The sequence below is a fragment of the Leiobunum rupestre genome, chromosome 11 (assembly GCF_980474605.1).
Source record: "Leiobunum rupestre chromosome 11, qqLeiRupe1.1.hap1, whole genome shotgun sequence".
NCBI classification, from domain to species: Eukaryota; Metazoa; Arthropoda; class Arachnida; order Opiliones; family Sclerosomatidae; genus Leiobunum; species Leiobunum rupestre.
Window position 1 is genome coordinate 48596251 of NC_143394.1, and position 15578 is coordinate 48611828.

The 15578-nt window shown below is 36.0% G+C and overlaps 2 protein-coding genes across 5 annotated transcripts; one reads left to right on the forward strand and one right to left on the reverse strand.

Annotated features, from left to right (window-relative positions):
* Positions 1–7: 7 nt before the first annotated feature.
* On the reverse strand, positions 8–4364 carry LOC149923111 (uncharacterized). Its single transcript, XM_090162350.1, has 4 exons — positions 4338–4364; positions 1826–2301; positions 1697–1752; positions 8–1629 (listed from the first exon to the last, which is right to left on the reverse strand). Exons 1-4 carry the CDS (start codon positions 4362–4364, stop codon positions 8–10), a joined length of 2181 nt encoding a protein of 726 aa, XP_090018476.1.
* Positions 4365–4939: 575 nt separating this feature from the next.
* LOC149923112 (uncharacterized) lies at positions 4940–11914 on the forward strand. Of its 4 annotated transcripts, none has more exons than XM_090163443.1 (24): positions 5008–5026; positions 5100–5218; positions 5290–5347; positions 5925–6031; positions 6474–6682; positions 6764–6874; positions 6941–7025; positions 7091–7158; positions 7221–7280; positions 7360–7490; positions 7555–7681; positions 7748–7864; positions 7936–8064; positions 8125–8278; positions 8336–8475; positions 8533–8717; positions 8800–8911; positions 8971–10500; positions 10572–10682; positions 10740–10915; positions 10974–11071; positions 11129–11348; positions 11415–11686; positions 11770–11914. In XM_090163443.1, the coding sequence occupies exons 2-24, from the start codon at positions 5149–5151 to the stop codon at positions 11811–11813; spliced, it is 4314 nt and encodes a 1437-aa protein (XP_090019569.1). In that variant the 5' UTR covers positions 5008–5026; positions 5100–5148; the 3' UTR covers positions 11814–11914. The 4 variants fall into 4 exon arrangements, with proteins under 4 accessions (XP_090019572.1, XP_090019569.1, XP_090019571.1 ...); XM_090163445.1 differs by having other exon boundaries at positions 8821–8911; XM_090163444.1 differs by having other exon boundaries at positions 5104–5218.
* The last annotated feature ends 3664 nt before the right edge of the window (positions 11915–15578 follow it).

Genomic DNA, 15578 nt, shown 5'->3' on the forward strand with positions numbered 1-15578 from the left:
CTGGTAATCACAGATTGGCTCGGATTCTTTGAAGGGTAGTGTCTTCTGGTTGAACCAGAATTTGCCTATACATCTTGGCGATGTCAGCTGTTATTGTTACAGCATGAAATCGGAAACGAATTAGGAGTGCTAATAGATCACCCTGTATTTTTGTCCCAACGAGAAGCACGTCGTTCAAGGATATCCCATTATCAGTTTTGGCGGATGCGTCAAACACCACTCGTAGCTTAGTTGTACTACTGCTTTCATTTAGGACGGCGTGGTGCGGGAGGTAATAGGCGTTTAGTCTAGATACCTCTTGGACAGGCACGATTCTCATATGACCCAGCTGAAGATATTCTTTTAAGAATGCTCGATACTGTTGCGCAAGTGACAGATTTGCTTGCCAACATTTCTCCAGATACGACAATCTTCGCACAGCCATTTTCCTTGAGTCTCCAAGCTGGGTTTGACTCTTCCTGGGCAGAGTCACGACATATCTTCCTTGTTGGTTGCGGTAGTAAGTATTGACAAAACTTTCTTCACTTTTTTCGCTTGCAGTCCATAGTTCCTTCGGAGTTATTTCTTCCAACTCCCAGAACCTTTGAAGTTGATCGTCAATTGTCGAGTGAAATACCCGTATGTCCTGCGAGGGATTAACAGGCTTCTCAGCTGCAATCGTACCGCAGATGGCCCAGCCAAAGATTGTATTGAACGTACCGGTAGTTCCCGTATTGCCGATGCAGATGCCATCTTGGATTAAGTAAAGATAAATATCAGCTCCCAACAGGACATCAACAGCTCCCGGAATATGAAATCGTGGGTCGGCTAGCTTTAAACCTTCAAGGTGAGTCAAGCCGTCAGTGTTCAACGTAAGACTGGGAAGATCTTCAGTGACCTTCTTCATCACTAAGGCGTTGACTGGAACAGGCATGTTAGGATTGACGTCTGATTTTATAGTAAGTAGAACTCTTCCTCGAGAGGTCCCAACTTCGGCGCCGCCGATCCCTCCAACGACGATGTTAAGCCGTTTTCGCCTTAGTTGTAACTTTTTACAACACTGCTCACTAATGAAGCTTGCCTGGGAACCCGAATCTAGTAATGCTCTTACCGACTGGTATTCTAAATTATAGGCTTGGATTTTTATCATGGCGGTTGCCAAAAGAACTTGTGACATAGGCAGCGATTCTCTAGCAACGTAGTATTTTACTTCTGACTGGGTCCTCGGTGTTTCAATCGGTGTCTTCTCTTGATGTAGCAGGGTATTATGTTTGAATTGGAATTTCCGACAATTTCCGGACTTACAATTGTTAGTTTGATGATCAGATCTCAAGCCATTATAGCAAAGTGCGTGCTTCTTGATTATTTTCCAACGCTCTTCTATGTTGGTCTTTAATAACGTTTCACACTTGAAAACTAGATGAGTTAGTGTTCTTTTTGGGAAGGAGGTCATTCGGTTTATCCTTTGAATTTGTGAATTGGTTGACGTATGTGAGGCTTGAAGTGCCCGTGCCCGTTGCTCCAGGAAATTTATCAGCTCTTGGAAGTCTGCTCGGTTAGTGCCGTTGAGTGATAACTCCCATTGCTTCCGTGATTCGGCGTCCAACTTCTCTTTAACTATGTGTAAAAGGATTGCATCCCACTGGTCCACTGGTTCGATAAGGACTTTTAATGCTCATATGCACTCCGTGGTCGTGTCGATGAGACTTCGTATTGCCGATGACGATTCCTCCTTGACTGCTGGCTGGTCTAATAGGCGTTTGAGATGAGCATCTATAAGTTATCTCGTGTTGTTGTATCTTCTTAAGAGAATGTCCCAGGCCTCCGCGTAATTCCCATTAGTGACTGGTATGGATTGGATGAGCAGGGCAGCTTCTTCAAATATTGTAGTTTCTGTGCGCCAGATACTGCAGAATTGTGGACAGTGGCAGTGAAGAGGTCGTGCAACGTGAACCATTCTACGTAACTCCCGCTGAAGACAGGTAACTCCAGCCTAGGTAGCTTGACGTCAGCGGTTGCCTGGAATGTTGTATTTGTTGCCGCCTGTTGACTGATCAACTCTTTAAAGAAAAAGGATATTATTTCCGCTCTATCGATGAGTATGTTGTACTCCAATTCGTTAGCGTCAAAATTATCGCTACCGCCTTCATCTACAATTGAAAGCTGCAGCTCTTCTAGCTCATACTGATGTTTCTCAGCCTTGTCATGGTACTTCTGTACAGCGATCCCAGATAAAGGAGTTACCTTGTGTTTCCTAATAATCTCCTCCTCGACACGGGGTGTTTCTCGCTCTCGGGACCGGAAATTAACAAAACACTCTACCTTGGTATTGGAGGAATCATTGGGGAGTATCGATTTAACATAGTTTTAGGGTTTCTAGACTCAATATTTAACTTGTCGGGGATTGGCGTATATGCTTAAACGTAGCTGTTCGAACTGTTCCTGTTAATTCTACTGCTTCCCTTGCGTTCTCTGGTTTTGTTGTTCTTCCATCTAGGGGGGGGGGGGGGGGAAGTTGGGTGTCGGAAGTGTAGGCTTGATAGTGATTTTACTTGCGGTTATACTTTCTCGGGGTTCTGGAAGGCTGTGCTATTTTCTATTGGAGGGGTCTCTGTTTCTACCCATTTGGATGATTTTATCGTTTTCGTCCTTGGCAACTAAGTTTGAGGGATTTTTCCAGAGCCGAATATGACCTTTCACACTGTAAGCATGGACTGTATTCCATGGTTACATGGAGTCGAAGGCCGTGTTAGAATAGTTTGATACGTTTAATAGGAAGAATACTTATGTCTAGCCCTGTTTATACCGGTTCAATTAACTATCGATGAATCTGACGATGATGAAAACGATAGTGAGTACCCCGAGGAATATGATGATACTGATAATGCATCTCAAAATAAAGATTTATAAAACGTATAATACTAAACAAAAGCGTTTCTTCTTTGTATTCCTTGTTTTAATCGTAAAAAAACCCTTTTTTTTAAAGAAAACTACGGTAATTTACCTCAACACGGTAAATTACGCGGTAAATTACTGCGTAATTTACTGATTTCCTAAATTACGGTAATTTAAGAACTCTACTGATTATTATAATGCAATTTTAGAAAACATATCGATAAACCAAGCAACATTTAAATTTAAAGATAATTAAAATAAGCCTTGGTTATATTAGTAACTCTCTCAGTCCCTCCTTGGATGAATAATAAAAGCTAATCTCTCTATAGCCAAGATAGCAATGCTGGAATCTATTGACGCTAATTGAAAATGCTATTACTCTGCGTCGACCGAAATCCGAAAACCAAAATTTGACGTTCGACGTCGTGTTCAATTTCAAATGTATCGGCGGCGGCGGCTTGCGCCGATTTTCGAACAATCGGTGGCGGCGCGATCGGCGCGTTCAAAATTATCGGCGGCGGCGGCGGCGGCGTTTGATATGAATTTTGTATTTTCTTTTTTTTTCTCAAATTTTGGGGTAGGGGCTTGGGCTATTCCGCCATACAGCCCAAAATAATCAAAAATAGTATCGCTATTCAGTATAGTCATGACTAGTCATGTAAGATAAAAGTTTCTGTTTAAACATAGAAACCGAGGCCACAGACACAATCTCTTCAGGTAGGTTGTTCCATGGAATAATTGACGGCTTTTAAAATTCATTTTGCGCGTGAAAATACCTCTACATGTTATGGTCAAAAAAGCACGCAAAGAAGGCTGTGTGCCCAAGACATGTACCTGTAGTGTCGCGCGCTAAAACGTCATTTCAAAATCAGTCAATTGTGCGACGAAAGAACGATAATTAAGTATAATCGCGTTTGGAGTGAGGAAGATGAAAATTGCGACTGTTTCCACGGGTGGAAAGTGAAGAAGCTGTATATGAAAAATAGTTTTGTTTAGGGTCGCGCAGAAGTTTATAAAATAGGACTAAATCCAAATGGAGTCTTCGACACTTTAAAGGCATCCATGAAAGAGCAGTAAGTCTGTCATTTCGATTAAAATATTTTACAGTAAGTGGGATTTTTGAGGAACGAACTTGTAAATTTTCTAATAAAATTATGTCTTGAGAATTATGGGGATTCCAAAGACAAGATGCTGATTCCAATAGAGGACGTACAAATGTGGTATACAGAATTATTAAATTTTTTAGTGAGAGTACCGTGAGTTTATATTTAATTACAGCTAAGAGGCTGTTTACGCGATTACAAAGCGAAGAGATAGTACGGTGAAGGTAAAGAGGTGTTGGTTTTTCTCGGGTCGATACTTAGGAGGACTTTGGTTAAAAACTTACAACGCGTTCCTCCGTCGGTGCTTTCAAAAACAAATTAGACAAACGTATGGGTTGGGATTGAACTTAAACGGTGTACATCTTCATTGAACCTCATTGTACCCATTGCTTTAAATGTATTTCTTTGTCACTGATGCTGGCCCAATAAGCGTCCACGCTTGTATATATTCCAGTTGAATAAATTCTATTGTATTCTGTTTCATTCTCATTGAAAATTAGACCATTTCTGCTTGACCATGGCTATTATGTTAATAGGTCAGTTTGTAGGGCAAGCACCGTTCGTAGTTTGTTTGGGCCTTTTGTATTACTTGATGAAATTGTAGTGTATGAGTTCTTCTCCTGTGTACATGGCATGCCATAGTCTTCCAGCCATATACACCAACCTTTTCCACGTTTTTATGACTCCCCCCCCCCCCAACAGTTTGGCGGTTCTTTACCCTCTTTTTAAGAAATTTTATCAGCAATTCCGGGATTTTTTCAAGGAGTTTTGGTATTAGTTGTAATTTAGTGTCAACGTGAAACCATTTTTAATACAAAACTCCATTAATTTAAAATAAAACAAACCAATCGATTTGACTTCTTTCCATTGACACCACACTATACGGAATCTGGCAATAGTATAATATAAACCATATTTGGTAGTCCGTGTTCAATATACTCATTGCTCTTTGGTCATTGGTCGAGAAAGTAGGTTCTGTTTAATAGTTTGACAAAATTTGAAATGTTGTTAGTCGAACGGTCGACCCCTGAACTGTGAAAGGAACTGAAGTTAGTACATTTATATTCTAATCGCTTGTGTTTATTGTTAAAGTAGTTTTGTTTAGATTTCTGCTTTGATTAGCTAGGCAATAGAAAATCCCAAGCCACCTAGGCTAGGTTGACTTCCTTACATGAAATACAGAGCATATTCTTACAATTCGAATTACTCTTATTTGAAGGAAGTTATTTTTATTTCAATAGGTAGTAGTCATACCATAATGTATGTTAGAAAGTTTATTTCAAATTTTCTATTTTCTTGACTTAATTTTTAGATTTGATAATGTCGGACAAGATCAAAGTTGCAGTTCGGGTGAGGCCTCTTATAGAAAGGTGAGCTTTTAGTTTTGACATTCTTGCGGGAGCACTATCTGTATCGTAAACGTTACTCAAATGGTCATTAATATATTTGTAAATTTTAAATCGTTTTTTACTAAACCAAACTTTATGTTGACCCTTGGTTTAGACCTACACCCTAGGTCAGCGGTTCCCAATTTTTGTTTGCTATGGAACCCTAAATTATCCACCTAATTCTGGCGGAGCCCCAACTCATTTTTTTTACTCATCTTAAACTCTTGACACAAACAAAGATGGCCACGCTGCGAATTCTCAAAACCCCTGTGACCCTTTTACGGAACCCCAGGGTTCCGCGGAACACCTTTTGGGAACCGCTGCCCTAGGTCATGGTGTTTAAATTGTCAACACTAGTGAACACTAAATGACGGTAGTCAGCCAGTCGCACTTTGCTTATAGGTCAATCTTGACGTTGGAAGTGTTGGCAAAGGAACCCTGACAGCGTTTGAAATTGCATTGTGTTGGCATAGTTCTTATTGTTTTATTACTTACATTGTTCCTTTTATTTTTATCCTAATATTCTTGTACTTACTGAATGTATTTTTTAATCATTTAGAGAGAAAAATAACAATATTAAAGTTAGCTGGAAAGTGAACCATCCCAATGTAATAAATCAAATTGATAGCAATGGATGTCCAATTCAAGGAACTGTTTTCAAGTTTGGTAAATATTCAAGTTATATGAATTAATGGGGGTTGAATTTCTATGACAAGTCAAAATGATTTACTTATAAATACTGTGAGATTTGTATTCCAAATTCGTGAACTTATCTTTCAAAAAGTGAAGTAACTCAGATTTTTTTATTTATACACGTATATATTTTTATATTGGCTAATTCTTTTCTCAAAGCCCAAGTTTAATTTTACGTAAATCAGTGAAATGTGTGGGCTTAAGTGGTGCCCTAAAGAGAACAAAATTACAAAAATTAATTATATATATATATATATATTTTAATAATAATAATAATAATATGGAAAAAATTTAGATTAAATGCCAATCCAATACCTCTTCATCAAAAGATTCATTAAGTTTTTACCACATAGTTTTTATTGAGGTTATCTAGGCAAATCAAAAACATATTAATATATTAAATCTTTTCCTGCAGACCGGGTATTCTCTTGTATCGAAAATAATAATGATGTATATGAGGAACTATGTAAAGGAATTGTTGAATCTGTGTGTTGCGGTTTCCATGGAACAATATTCGCTTATGGACAAACTTCATCTGGGAAAACTCATACAATGAGCGGGTGTAGTGTTGAAAAGGGAATCATATCACTTGCTATTGATGATATTTTCAACCAAATTGCAATGGTACGCTTCTTTTTCTCTAATTTATTTTTCTATTACACTGGCAGTCATGTCTACATAAATTTTTTTGGTTGTTGGCTATAGGCTTCAGGAAGAGAATTCTTTTTGCGAGTTTCATATATGGAAATTTACAATGAACTCATAACTGATCTTTTGAACCATGGAAAAAGTGTACCATTAAAAATTAAAGAGAATGTAATTTATTGGTTTTATTTTTCAAGCAACATACAAAAACCATGTAACTTTTTCTTAAATATTTAGTTGGGTGATGTATACGTAGAAGGGCTAGAAGAAGTCATTGTATCAAGCCCTGAAACTGTTTTAGAATATTTTTCTAAAGGGCAAGGTACGTTTTTCTTTTCGCTTTTGTAATTGCATTTTAAGCCTGTAGAACTAATGTAAACACTTCAGCAAGACGAAGAGTGGGTGGAACATCGATGAATGATCATAGCTCAAGGTCCCACACGATATTTCGAATGGTATGTTATTTGGACGTGTGTTCTGTATCAAGTGGAAAACTACAATTTCCCATTTTTACCAGATCATAGAAAGTAGAAGCCTGGATGCTGATGAGGAAGGAGCCATTCAAGTATCTCATCTGGTATATGCTTAAGAAAAATTTAATACTTTAAAACAAAACCTTTAAAATTGGTTAACTTTTTTTCTCTTATTACGTTTAGAATCTAGTAGATCTGGCTGGTTCTGAAAAAGCTGGTCAAATGGGAAGTACGGGAGTACGATTTCAGGAAGGAGTTCATATAAACCAATCATTATTTAATCTTGGAATAGTTATTAAAAATTTGAGTGAAGGGTAAGAGTTTGAAGTTTTTCTAGTACAATTTAGCGAGCAATAACTTTGTTGGTCTAATTTTCAGTAAAGCTGCTGTTTATAGAAATTCAAAATTGACTAGAATTCTTCAAAATTCTCTTGGTGGAAATGCACGAACAGCTATAATTTGCAATGTGACTCCTACTATGGAGCATACACATTCCACCCTATTGGTATTAAAGGTTTTAAGTTACTTTTAAATAATATAGTCCTTTTTATTTTTGCTTTTCTTGTTTTAGTTTGCCAAAAGAGCTAAGAATATATGTAATAAACCAGTAGTTAATGAAGTTCTAAATGATCAAGCAAAGTTAAGAGATAACCAGAAGAAAATAACTGAAATGGAACATGAACTTGAGGTACATTTTTTTTTGTAAATTTCAGTGTTGGGTGGTTTGGTTTTCACAATTGTATATATCATCAATTGTAGCTCTTAAGATCTGGCAAATCTGCGGTTGTTGAAAAAGAACTGGAAGAAAAAGATAAGAGAATCGAAACATTGGAAAACCTGCTTAAAAATCTGAAGGGAAATGTGCTTAGTCCTAAATCTCCATCGGTGGTCAGTTCCAAAGTGTTCAATTAAATAAAAAATGTTCTAATAATAAATTTTGATTGTTAGCTCGCCCGTAAAGTGAGGAGAGAGACTTGGGGAGGTCATATGAAAGGTCTTATCAATGGTAACCCAATGTCTGTGTTTGCCAACAATTCTCGTACCCTTTCAAAGCCTGTTCTTAAAGATTTGCCATATTCTTCATTCTCATCTCGTTTATCAGGTTGAAGTTTTTACGTAGATTTTATTCGAATTTCTTATTGTTTTGATCTTTTTTTAGACTTACAAGAGCGAGAGGAGGAATCTCCAGATTTAGTTGCTTCATCCAGTACTGTTCAGTCTTATTTTAACATTCCGATGAAGCTAGATAATGAGAAACCCAAAAGGAAAAGAGTCAACTTTTACATTCCTTCCGAATTGGTGAGTACATTTTTGTGATAACGGTTTTTAAACCTCCTGACAAAACTACTTTTTTAGTGCGAGGAGAGGGAGTTTTCTCTACGAGAATCAAATGAAGAGTTTCTAAATGTTTTCCATGAAGATCTACTCCAGGATAAAGATAGAATTTTAAATGATATGGCTCTCAAATTAAACACGGCGAATGAAGAGATTGCCAAATTGAATAACCTACTGGTGGAAAAAGAGAGGGTGTTGATTAATTTGTAAGTTCTTTTCCCTGTAACCTTTACTCTTTTACATAAATTGTAATCAACATACTATTCAGTTTAATATTGATGATAACAGTTACAAACATGATTTCAATAGAAATGACAAGGTAGCTCAGGAAATGATGACCTTCTCTCAAGTGGAGGAATTAGTTAACGTAACTCAAAGTGTGGATACTATGGAAGTTAAGGTATAGTACCTTATTGAAGCTTCTGGGTGTTTGTTATAATTGAGGTTTTTATTCAACAGTGTGAAATAGAACCACTTACTGATAAGTTAAAGGAACAAGTTACACTGCCCAAAGCCCCAAGTTTTTGTTTAATCAATTTAAATAGTTCTCTATGCTCTGCTCCTGCACTAAATCTAGAAAAATGTGGAGATGAAATTTTGAAAAAAAACGAATGGCTTTCGATAGAAATAGAAAAGTTGAGTTTCGACTTTTTCGCTCTAAAATCTGAACTTAGTCATAAAGATGAAGAATTGAAAAGAATTTCTTCAGAAAATATTGAGTATAGAACTGAAATTGAGCAGTTGAAATTAAATGAACAAACATTAACTGATGAGATTAGTAAATTGAAAAATATTAAAGCAAATGCTGTAGGTGATAAGATTAGTGGAGAAAATTTTAATTCAAGGTGTTTACCTTTAGTCAATAATCAAGATTCTCAAACAGATGTATTAAATTTCACTTCAAGTAAACCTGACTTGGATACAGTAGTGGAACTTGAAAATGTGAAGATTAAACTCTCTGAACTAGAAAATCAGTTAAGCGTTAAAAACTCGGAGTTGACTGAATGTTATTTGGAAAACAGCCAATGTAAAGATGAAATTGCAAGGCTAAAGACATCTCTTACGCTATCATTTGAAGAAATAGATGAAATTAATCGTCACAAAATGGAAGAATTGACAATTGCTAATTTAACAAATCAAGAATTGAATTTAAAATATTTGGACATTCAACAACAGTTGACTGATATTATCAGTATTAAAAATAATTCGGAGGACAAGTTAAAAACCTTCTACGAAAAGCTGGAGAGTGCAGAGTTAGCTAATGATTACAGCCAAAAAGAAGTTGCAATTTACCAAGGCAATGTTACCAATCTTGAAAATCAGGTGACAAAGTTAAAGGAAGAATTAAATACTCATCTATTGAAGAAAACAGAATGTGAACAATTACTATTAAATTATCTGGATGTGTTAGAATGTACAACTAAAATTTTGAAAGATCAAAAATCAGTGAAGGAAATTCATGAGAAGTTAAAAGAAATAATGAAACCTTTAAATCAGTTTCAACTCTCAGAAAACTCCTGTACTTTTACTGATGCAGTTAAGAAGTTTGAACTTGTGGCACAATATATCCACAATCATCTGACAAATATTTCCCAAGAATTTCAAGCTCTTCAACTGGAACCTGTGAAAAACCCTGAAGTTGAAAGTTTAGAATCTACCATTCTTGACCTTAAGATTGAAATTAATCAACTCTCTATTAAGCTTGAGTCCGAAAAGCGTGAAAGTAATGATACCCTAAAGAAAATGGGAATGTTGGAGAAAGAACTTCTAACACAATTGGATAAAGCTGAAGAGCTGGAGACAGAGCTAGAATCTGTTAAAATGGAGAAAATTGCTAGTGATGAAGCTATTAAGAAGTATGAGGCATCATTGACAGATCTACAGAATGAGATAAAACACTACTCAGTTGAAAAGCTAAAAAACGAACTTGAAAGTAATAAAGAAGAAATATCTCAGCTCAAGTGGGAACTTGAAGAAGAAAAACTGAAAGTAAGTTACGTTTAAAAAAACTATCAGTGTTTTATGTTTTAAAAGTTTGAAATTTGAATTTTTCATTTCAGTTTGAAGAATTCTTCACCGATAAAATGAAAGAACAAGAAGAAGAATATAAAATTCTACATCAGCAACATGATGAAATTAATACATTAACTGTTAAAATTGAAGAACTACAGGTTAGTCTTCTTAATCATTTTCCTATTCAAGTATAAAAGATAACAATTTTTTTTTAGAAAGAGAAAGAAATTTTGTCTCAACAATTACAATCGAACCAAAGTGAAACTTTAGCTCAAACTAGTGATGACTTAATTCTATTAAAAGAAAACCTTAATAAAGTTAGTGAAAAATTCCACATGGAAATGACAAAACGAAAAGAGGTTGAAGCTAAATTATCCAAACAACTGAAGAGGTATTGTTTCGATGCATTCTATATTACCTTATAGTAACAATGTAAACTTTGTTTTTAGTTACGAAAATTTAAAGAGCGACCTCAAGTATTCCGAAGAAAAAGTCAACAGTCTGAAGCTACAAGTTAGAAAATTTCAAAACAGCTTAAACGAGACAAGTAAGGTTGTTGATTAAAAATATATAAAAATTTAGTTTTGATACATTTTATTTACAGTCATAACTAGTAAAAAACAAGATAAAGTTGTCACCCAAGAATTCTCAGGAAATCCCACTCCACTGAAGAAAAATGATGACTGTGTTAGTGTTATGGGAAACATAGCTTCGTTCCAGGTTATTGAGGTCCAACGACAACTTTACCAACAACAGCAAACATCGAAAAAGTTGTATGCTGAAAATAAAGAACTTCGTCAAAGGATTCTCATATTAAAACAAAAGTTAGAAACAAATGATCTATTCTCCCAATCTCTGATTGTTGACTGACTAGATTATTTATTTTCTAGCTTAAAGGAATGTACATCAAATGCAACTTCTGAAAAGGAAAATCTTTTGACCACTTCTGATAATCCTAGTACATTTAAGAGTGAAACCTTAAACACTGATAAAGATTTCGATTTCGTCAAGCCCAAGACTATCATTGCTAAAGCCAACGAACCAGGTGGAAGTGAACCACTCGTATTGCATCAATATAATGAAGTTAAAACGCCAACTTCCAAGATTAGCATTCCAGAGGACGCTGAGGAGTTCACCCTTCGTTTTAATACGACATATTTAGGTAGTATAATTTCACCAATACTTGCTTCATTAGGCATATACTCCTTCAGTTTTCAAAATAGTAACAATATGAAAATATTTCAGATTCACTGGAACCTGATAAGCCATCTGATTGTAAAGCTCAATAACGTTATTCTTGTTCTTGAGAATTTTTAAATTTATGAAATTATTTTACTGAAGAAAATTTACATTTTTAGTTTTTTACATATAATAAATAATTTTTAGATTTTTGATCAAACCAATATGAGAGATTTGTTCATAGGTTGATTTAATATTATTTGATATTGATCAGAATTGATGCTATATTACTTGATCAAATGAAAATAATCAATTTTATATTATTTCATCAGAAATTAATATAATTTCACCCGTGTTCAAATAATATTTGATCAGAATTTGATAAAATTTTACTAAGCATGTGCGAATATTTATTTTGAGTTTTCGGGTCGAGTATCAGGTATTAAAAATTTTGCTTTTCGAGTATCGAGTCGAGTATCTAAACTTTATCGGGTTTTCGAGTATTTAGGCTTAGATTAAAAAATGGGTTTAGAGTACTCGGGTACTTGAGTAACTTCGAGTACTCGAATAATTATGCTTAGCTAAAAATTATGGTTTAAGTATTCAGTTCTAAATTTTATTAGGAAAAAACAAAGTTAACTTTCAAAACTGGTGAATTAACACTGAGTCATATTTAAAGCTTTTAAATATACTACACTACTGAGCCTAACTTTCCAAACTAAAATTAAACCACCTACAAAAGGTTCGTGACTAGTGATTAACAAGCTACCAAAAAGTAATGGGAGGTGAGGGAACTTAAGTTATGGTTAGGCTTTTAATTTCAGTTTCATTTTGTACCTTTACTTGCTTTTAAAACAATATCCAATCAGGAAGAACCTAAGAATTTATTCTGACTCTTTGACCAATTAGAGGGTTTAAGGCCAAGCCAAAAAGATGTTTTTTTTTGGGAAAAAATCCATAAAACGTAACGGGTTTTTTTTTTCGAATATCCCGCCGAAAACTCGCGGGTAGGGCCTTTGCAAAAATTGGCCTATCGGGTACCCGAAAATCTAAGCCTATGCTTTGAGTTTAGACCCGAAACGTTTTCGGGTTTTTTTAATAACGATTTTCGGGTATCGAGTCGAGTACCCAGGTACTCGCACATGCTTAAATTTTACCATTACAAAATGATAAAGTTTTACTTCTTCAGATAAATTTTAATTTAAAAAATATGTTAGACATTTAAATAGGAATTTGATTCAAGTTACGTTTAAGAGGCAGCCGGTTCACTTTTTTAGGGTCTTTAAATTAAGAGAATTTAGATCCATATGGAAGAAATAGCTTTCTAATTTAATTGGCTAACAAAATTTGGGAAAATTAGTAGAAGGTTCATCAGAATTTAGCCTAGGTTTAATAAAGGTACGTAAATATTCATAAAAAGTAAAAACCTTTATTGAAAAAATTAAACTTTTCTTCCTATTTGTGGGTACAATTTCCTTAAAATTACATTTTCTTAATTCAATTTTGAAGTTTGATGATTTAGTAAAAAATATAAAGAAATGGAGCAGAGGCCGTCCTGGTGAAAACCTTTTTAATTTCAATACATACAGTTTTCGAATTTGAGTCACAACAATACCAAAGTTGGATCTATGTTGCTTAGGCAACTAACTACTTATTTTGCCTTTGTTGTATCCATTGCATAGAGATGGCGCTAGGCGAATATAACCGCCAGTCCAAGGGCGGGGCTTCAGCGGCCACTGATGAAAACTGAACTTCTTACTTGTTCACTACGCATGCTGGCAATATTTCTTCAAATGAGAAGTATTTTATAGGTGCAGGATTTAGCGCAATACGTGATTTTCTTTAACAAGTTGTCACAGACATTTGAGTACACACTATCACCCTAATCATATGTAACATAATCACTCATAAGTATGCCATAAAAGCATTTTCGTTAATGAAACCTTGTTCACGGGATATGACGTAAATTACGTCACTTACAACTCCGTGACGAAATACACGTCATCAACTTTACTGATGGGAAACGGAAGTTAGTGAGAATTCCTCGCGCGTTTCTGGCTTTGCCCATGACAAGTTTAGCTCGTGCCTCGCGATCACATGATTTCATTTCCATGGTAACCTTTTCAATAGCGCAAGGATTATAAACATTTTCGCACTTTTGGGTCCGCTCATTGTATGTTCCGCGTGAAACAAGGTCTCATTGAATTTTTTTCAATGGAAATGTTATAACGTAAGAGTAACTTTACCACAAAGAATAATCCAAAACAGCATTATCTCAATACTCCTGTGAAGTAATTAGGAACTATATTTTAATCAAAATGTGCATTAGCTTAATAATTGCACAGTAACTTTACCACAAAGTATAATTCATTACAACATAATCTCAATCACCCTGTGAAATAATTAGGAACTATATTTAAACCACCCTGTACATTAGCTTACTAATCGCACAACTTTACCACAAAGTATAATTCATTACATTATTTCAATCACCCTGTGAAGTAATTAGGAGCTATATTTCAATCGCCCTGTAAATTAGCTTACTAATCGCACAATAACTTTACCACAAAGTATAATTCATTACAACATAATCTCAATCACCCTGTGAAATAATTAGGAACTATATTTCAATCCCCCTGTACATTAGCTTATTAATCGCATAATAACTTCACCCTATGCATTAGCTTAATAATAGCGCAATAACTTTACCACAAAGTAATAAAGTATAATCCATTACAATCACCCTCTTATCCTCGAAAGCGAACACTCGTATCAACATTAAGTTACCACGGTAAACAATCGACAGCTATAATGGAGACTTGAGTGGGTGGAAATATTTTTGGGCACAGTTCAGCGTAGCAATTCACGAAAACGAGAGCTTACAGAATTCCGAAAATTTTGCATACTTAAAATCGTATTTGGCTGGAAACGCACGGAAATATCATGTTTGGCGCTCAATGGAAAATTACACGAAGGCAGTCACTATCTTGTTCGATCGATTTGGAAGGAAGGACTTAGTAACCTACCAACCGTCAAGAGAAGGAATGACCTAATTTCGTTGCGTCAGCTTTATAACAACTGCGAAATACAGATACAAAGTTTGGAGTTTTCGGCGTTAAATCAAGTACTTTTGGAACTCTTTTATGTTCTGGAGAGCCGAGAACGAGAGATAGCCCTTTGACCATCCTGATAATTGATAGATTATTAACTGACAGCGTTCGAAAGCCATGGCCGCAGTGGCGGATACATATGCCCCCCCCCCCTTCGACCGCTGCCTCAACCGCCGGCTGTATAGTCCTAGGACCGAAGTCACTCGATGTATTTGTTAGGGGCCGCAGGTGTAGGTCCAGGATTTCGTGTGCGACGGCAATAATGGAATTCCCGGGGAAACACAAGCGGTCTGTTAAGGGTATTCGCCACGCCATCCTTGAAAGTCGTCATGGTCTTGCAGACCAAGAGTCCAAACCGGTCGAATGTGGTAGGAGCAGCCTCCAACAAAAGTGTGTCCGAGGCGTTGGAATGCCAACAGAGAGCAGCCTCCGAACAAGGGATAGTGGTGTCGTAGGCACAGCGGAGTGAGCGGACCGAAACGAGTGGTCAAAAATGATGACAGTTCGGTTGCGGAAATCATTAGCGACGCCAAGAGTGGTGCAGAAGTCTAGTCCCAGCAGTAAATCATGGTTGTTAATTCGTGCGGTACCACTAGGGGTGATGAGAGATTCATCTACCACTAGAAGCTGCACGGTTATGGCTAGGTTCAGTTCAGAACCGATGCGTTTGCGAAGGTTATCGCTAATGATGTTTCTCGTGCTGTCGGAGTCAATAATTACGTCGATAGAGGTGTGATTGATGGTGACTGTGATAGTTATATAGCT

Bases quoted from the DNA above. Each gene is read 5' to 3' on its own strand.
- LOC149923111 (XM_090162350.1), bottom strand. From the start codon at position 4,364: ATGGGTACAATGAGGTTCAATGAAGAT. The intron at 2,302-4,337 runs GTACACCGTTTA...TCCAATACCAAG, and splicing joins CAATGAGGTTCAATGAAGAT to GTAGAGTGTTTTGTTAATTT. The intron at 1,630-1,696 runs GCAATACGAAGT...TTATCGAACCAG, and splicing joins TCAAGGAGGAATCGTCATCG to TGGACCAGTGGGATGCAATC.
- LOC149923112 (XM_090163443.1), top strand. From the start codon at position 5,149: ATGAAATACAGAGCATATTCTTACAATTCGAATTACTCTTATTTGAAG. The intron at 10,501-10,571 runs GTAAGTTACGTT...TTTTCATTTCAG, and splicing joins TTGAAGAAGAAAAACTGAAA to TTTGAAGAATTCTTCACCGA. The intron at 11,072-11,128 runs GTAAGGTTGTTG...TTTTATTTACAG, and splicing joins AAACAGCTTAAACGAGACAA to TCATAACTAGTAAAAAACAA.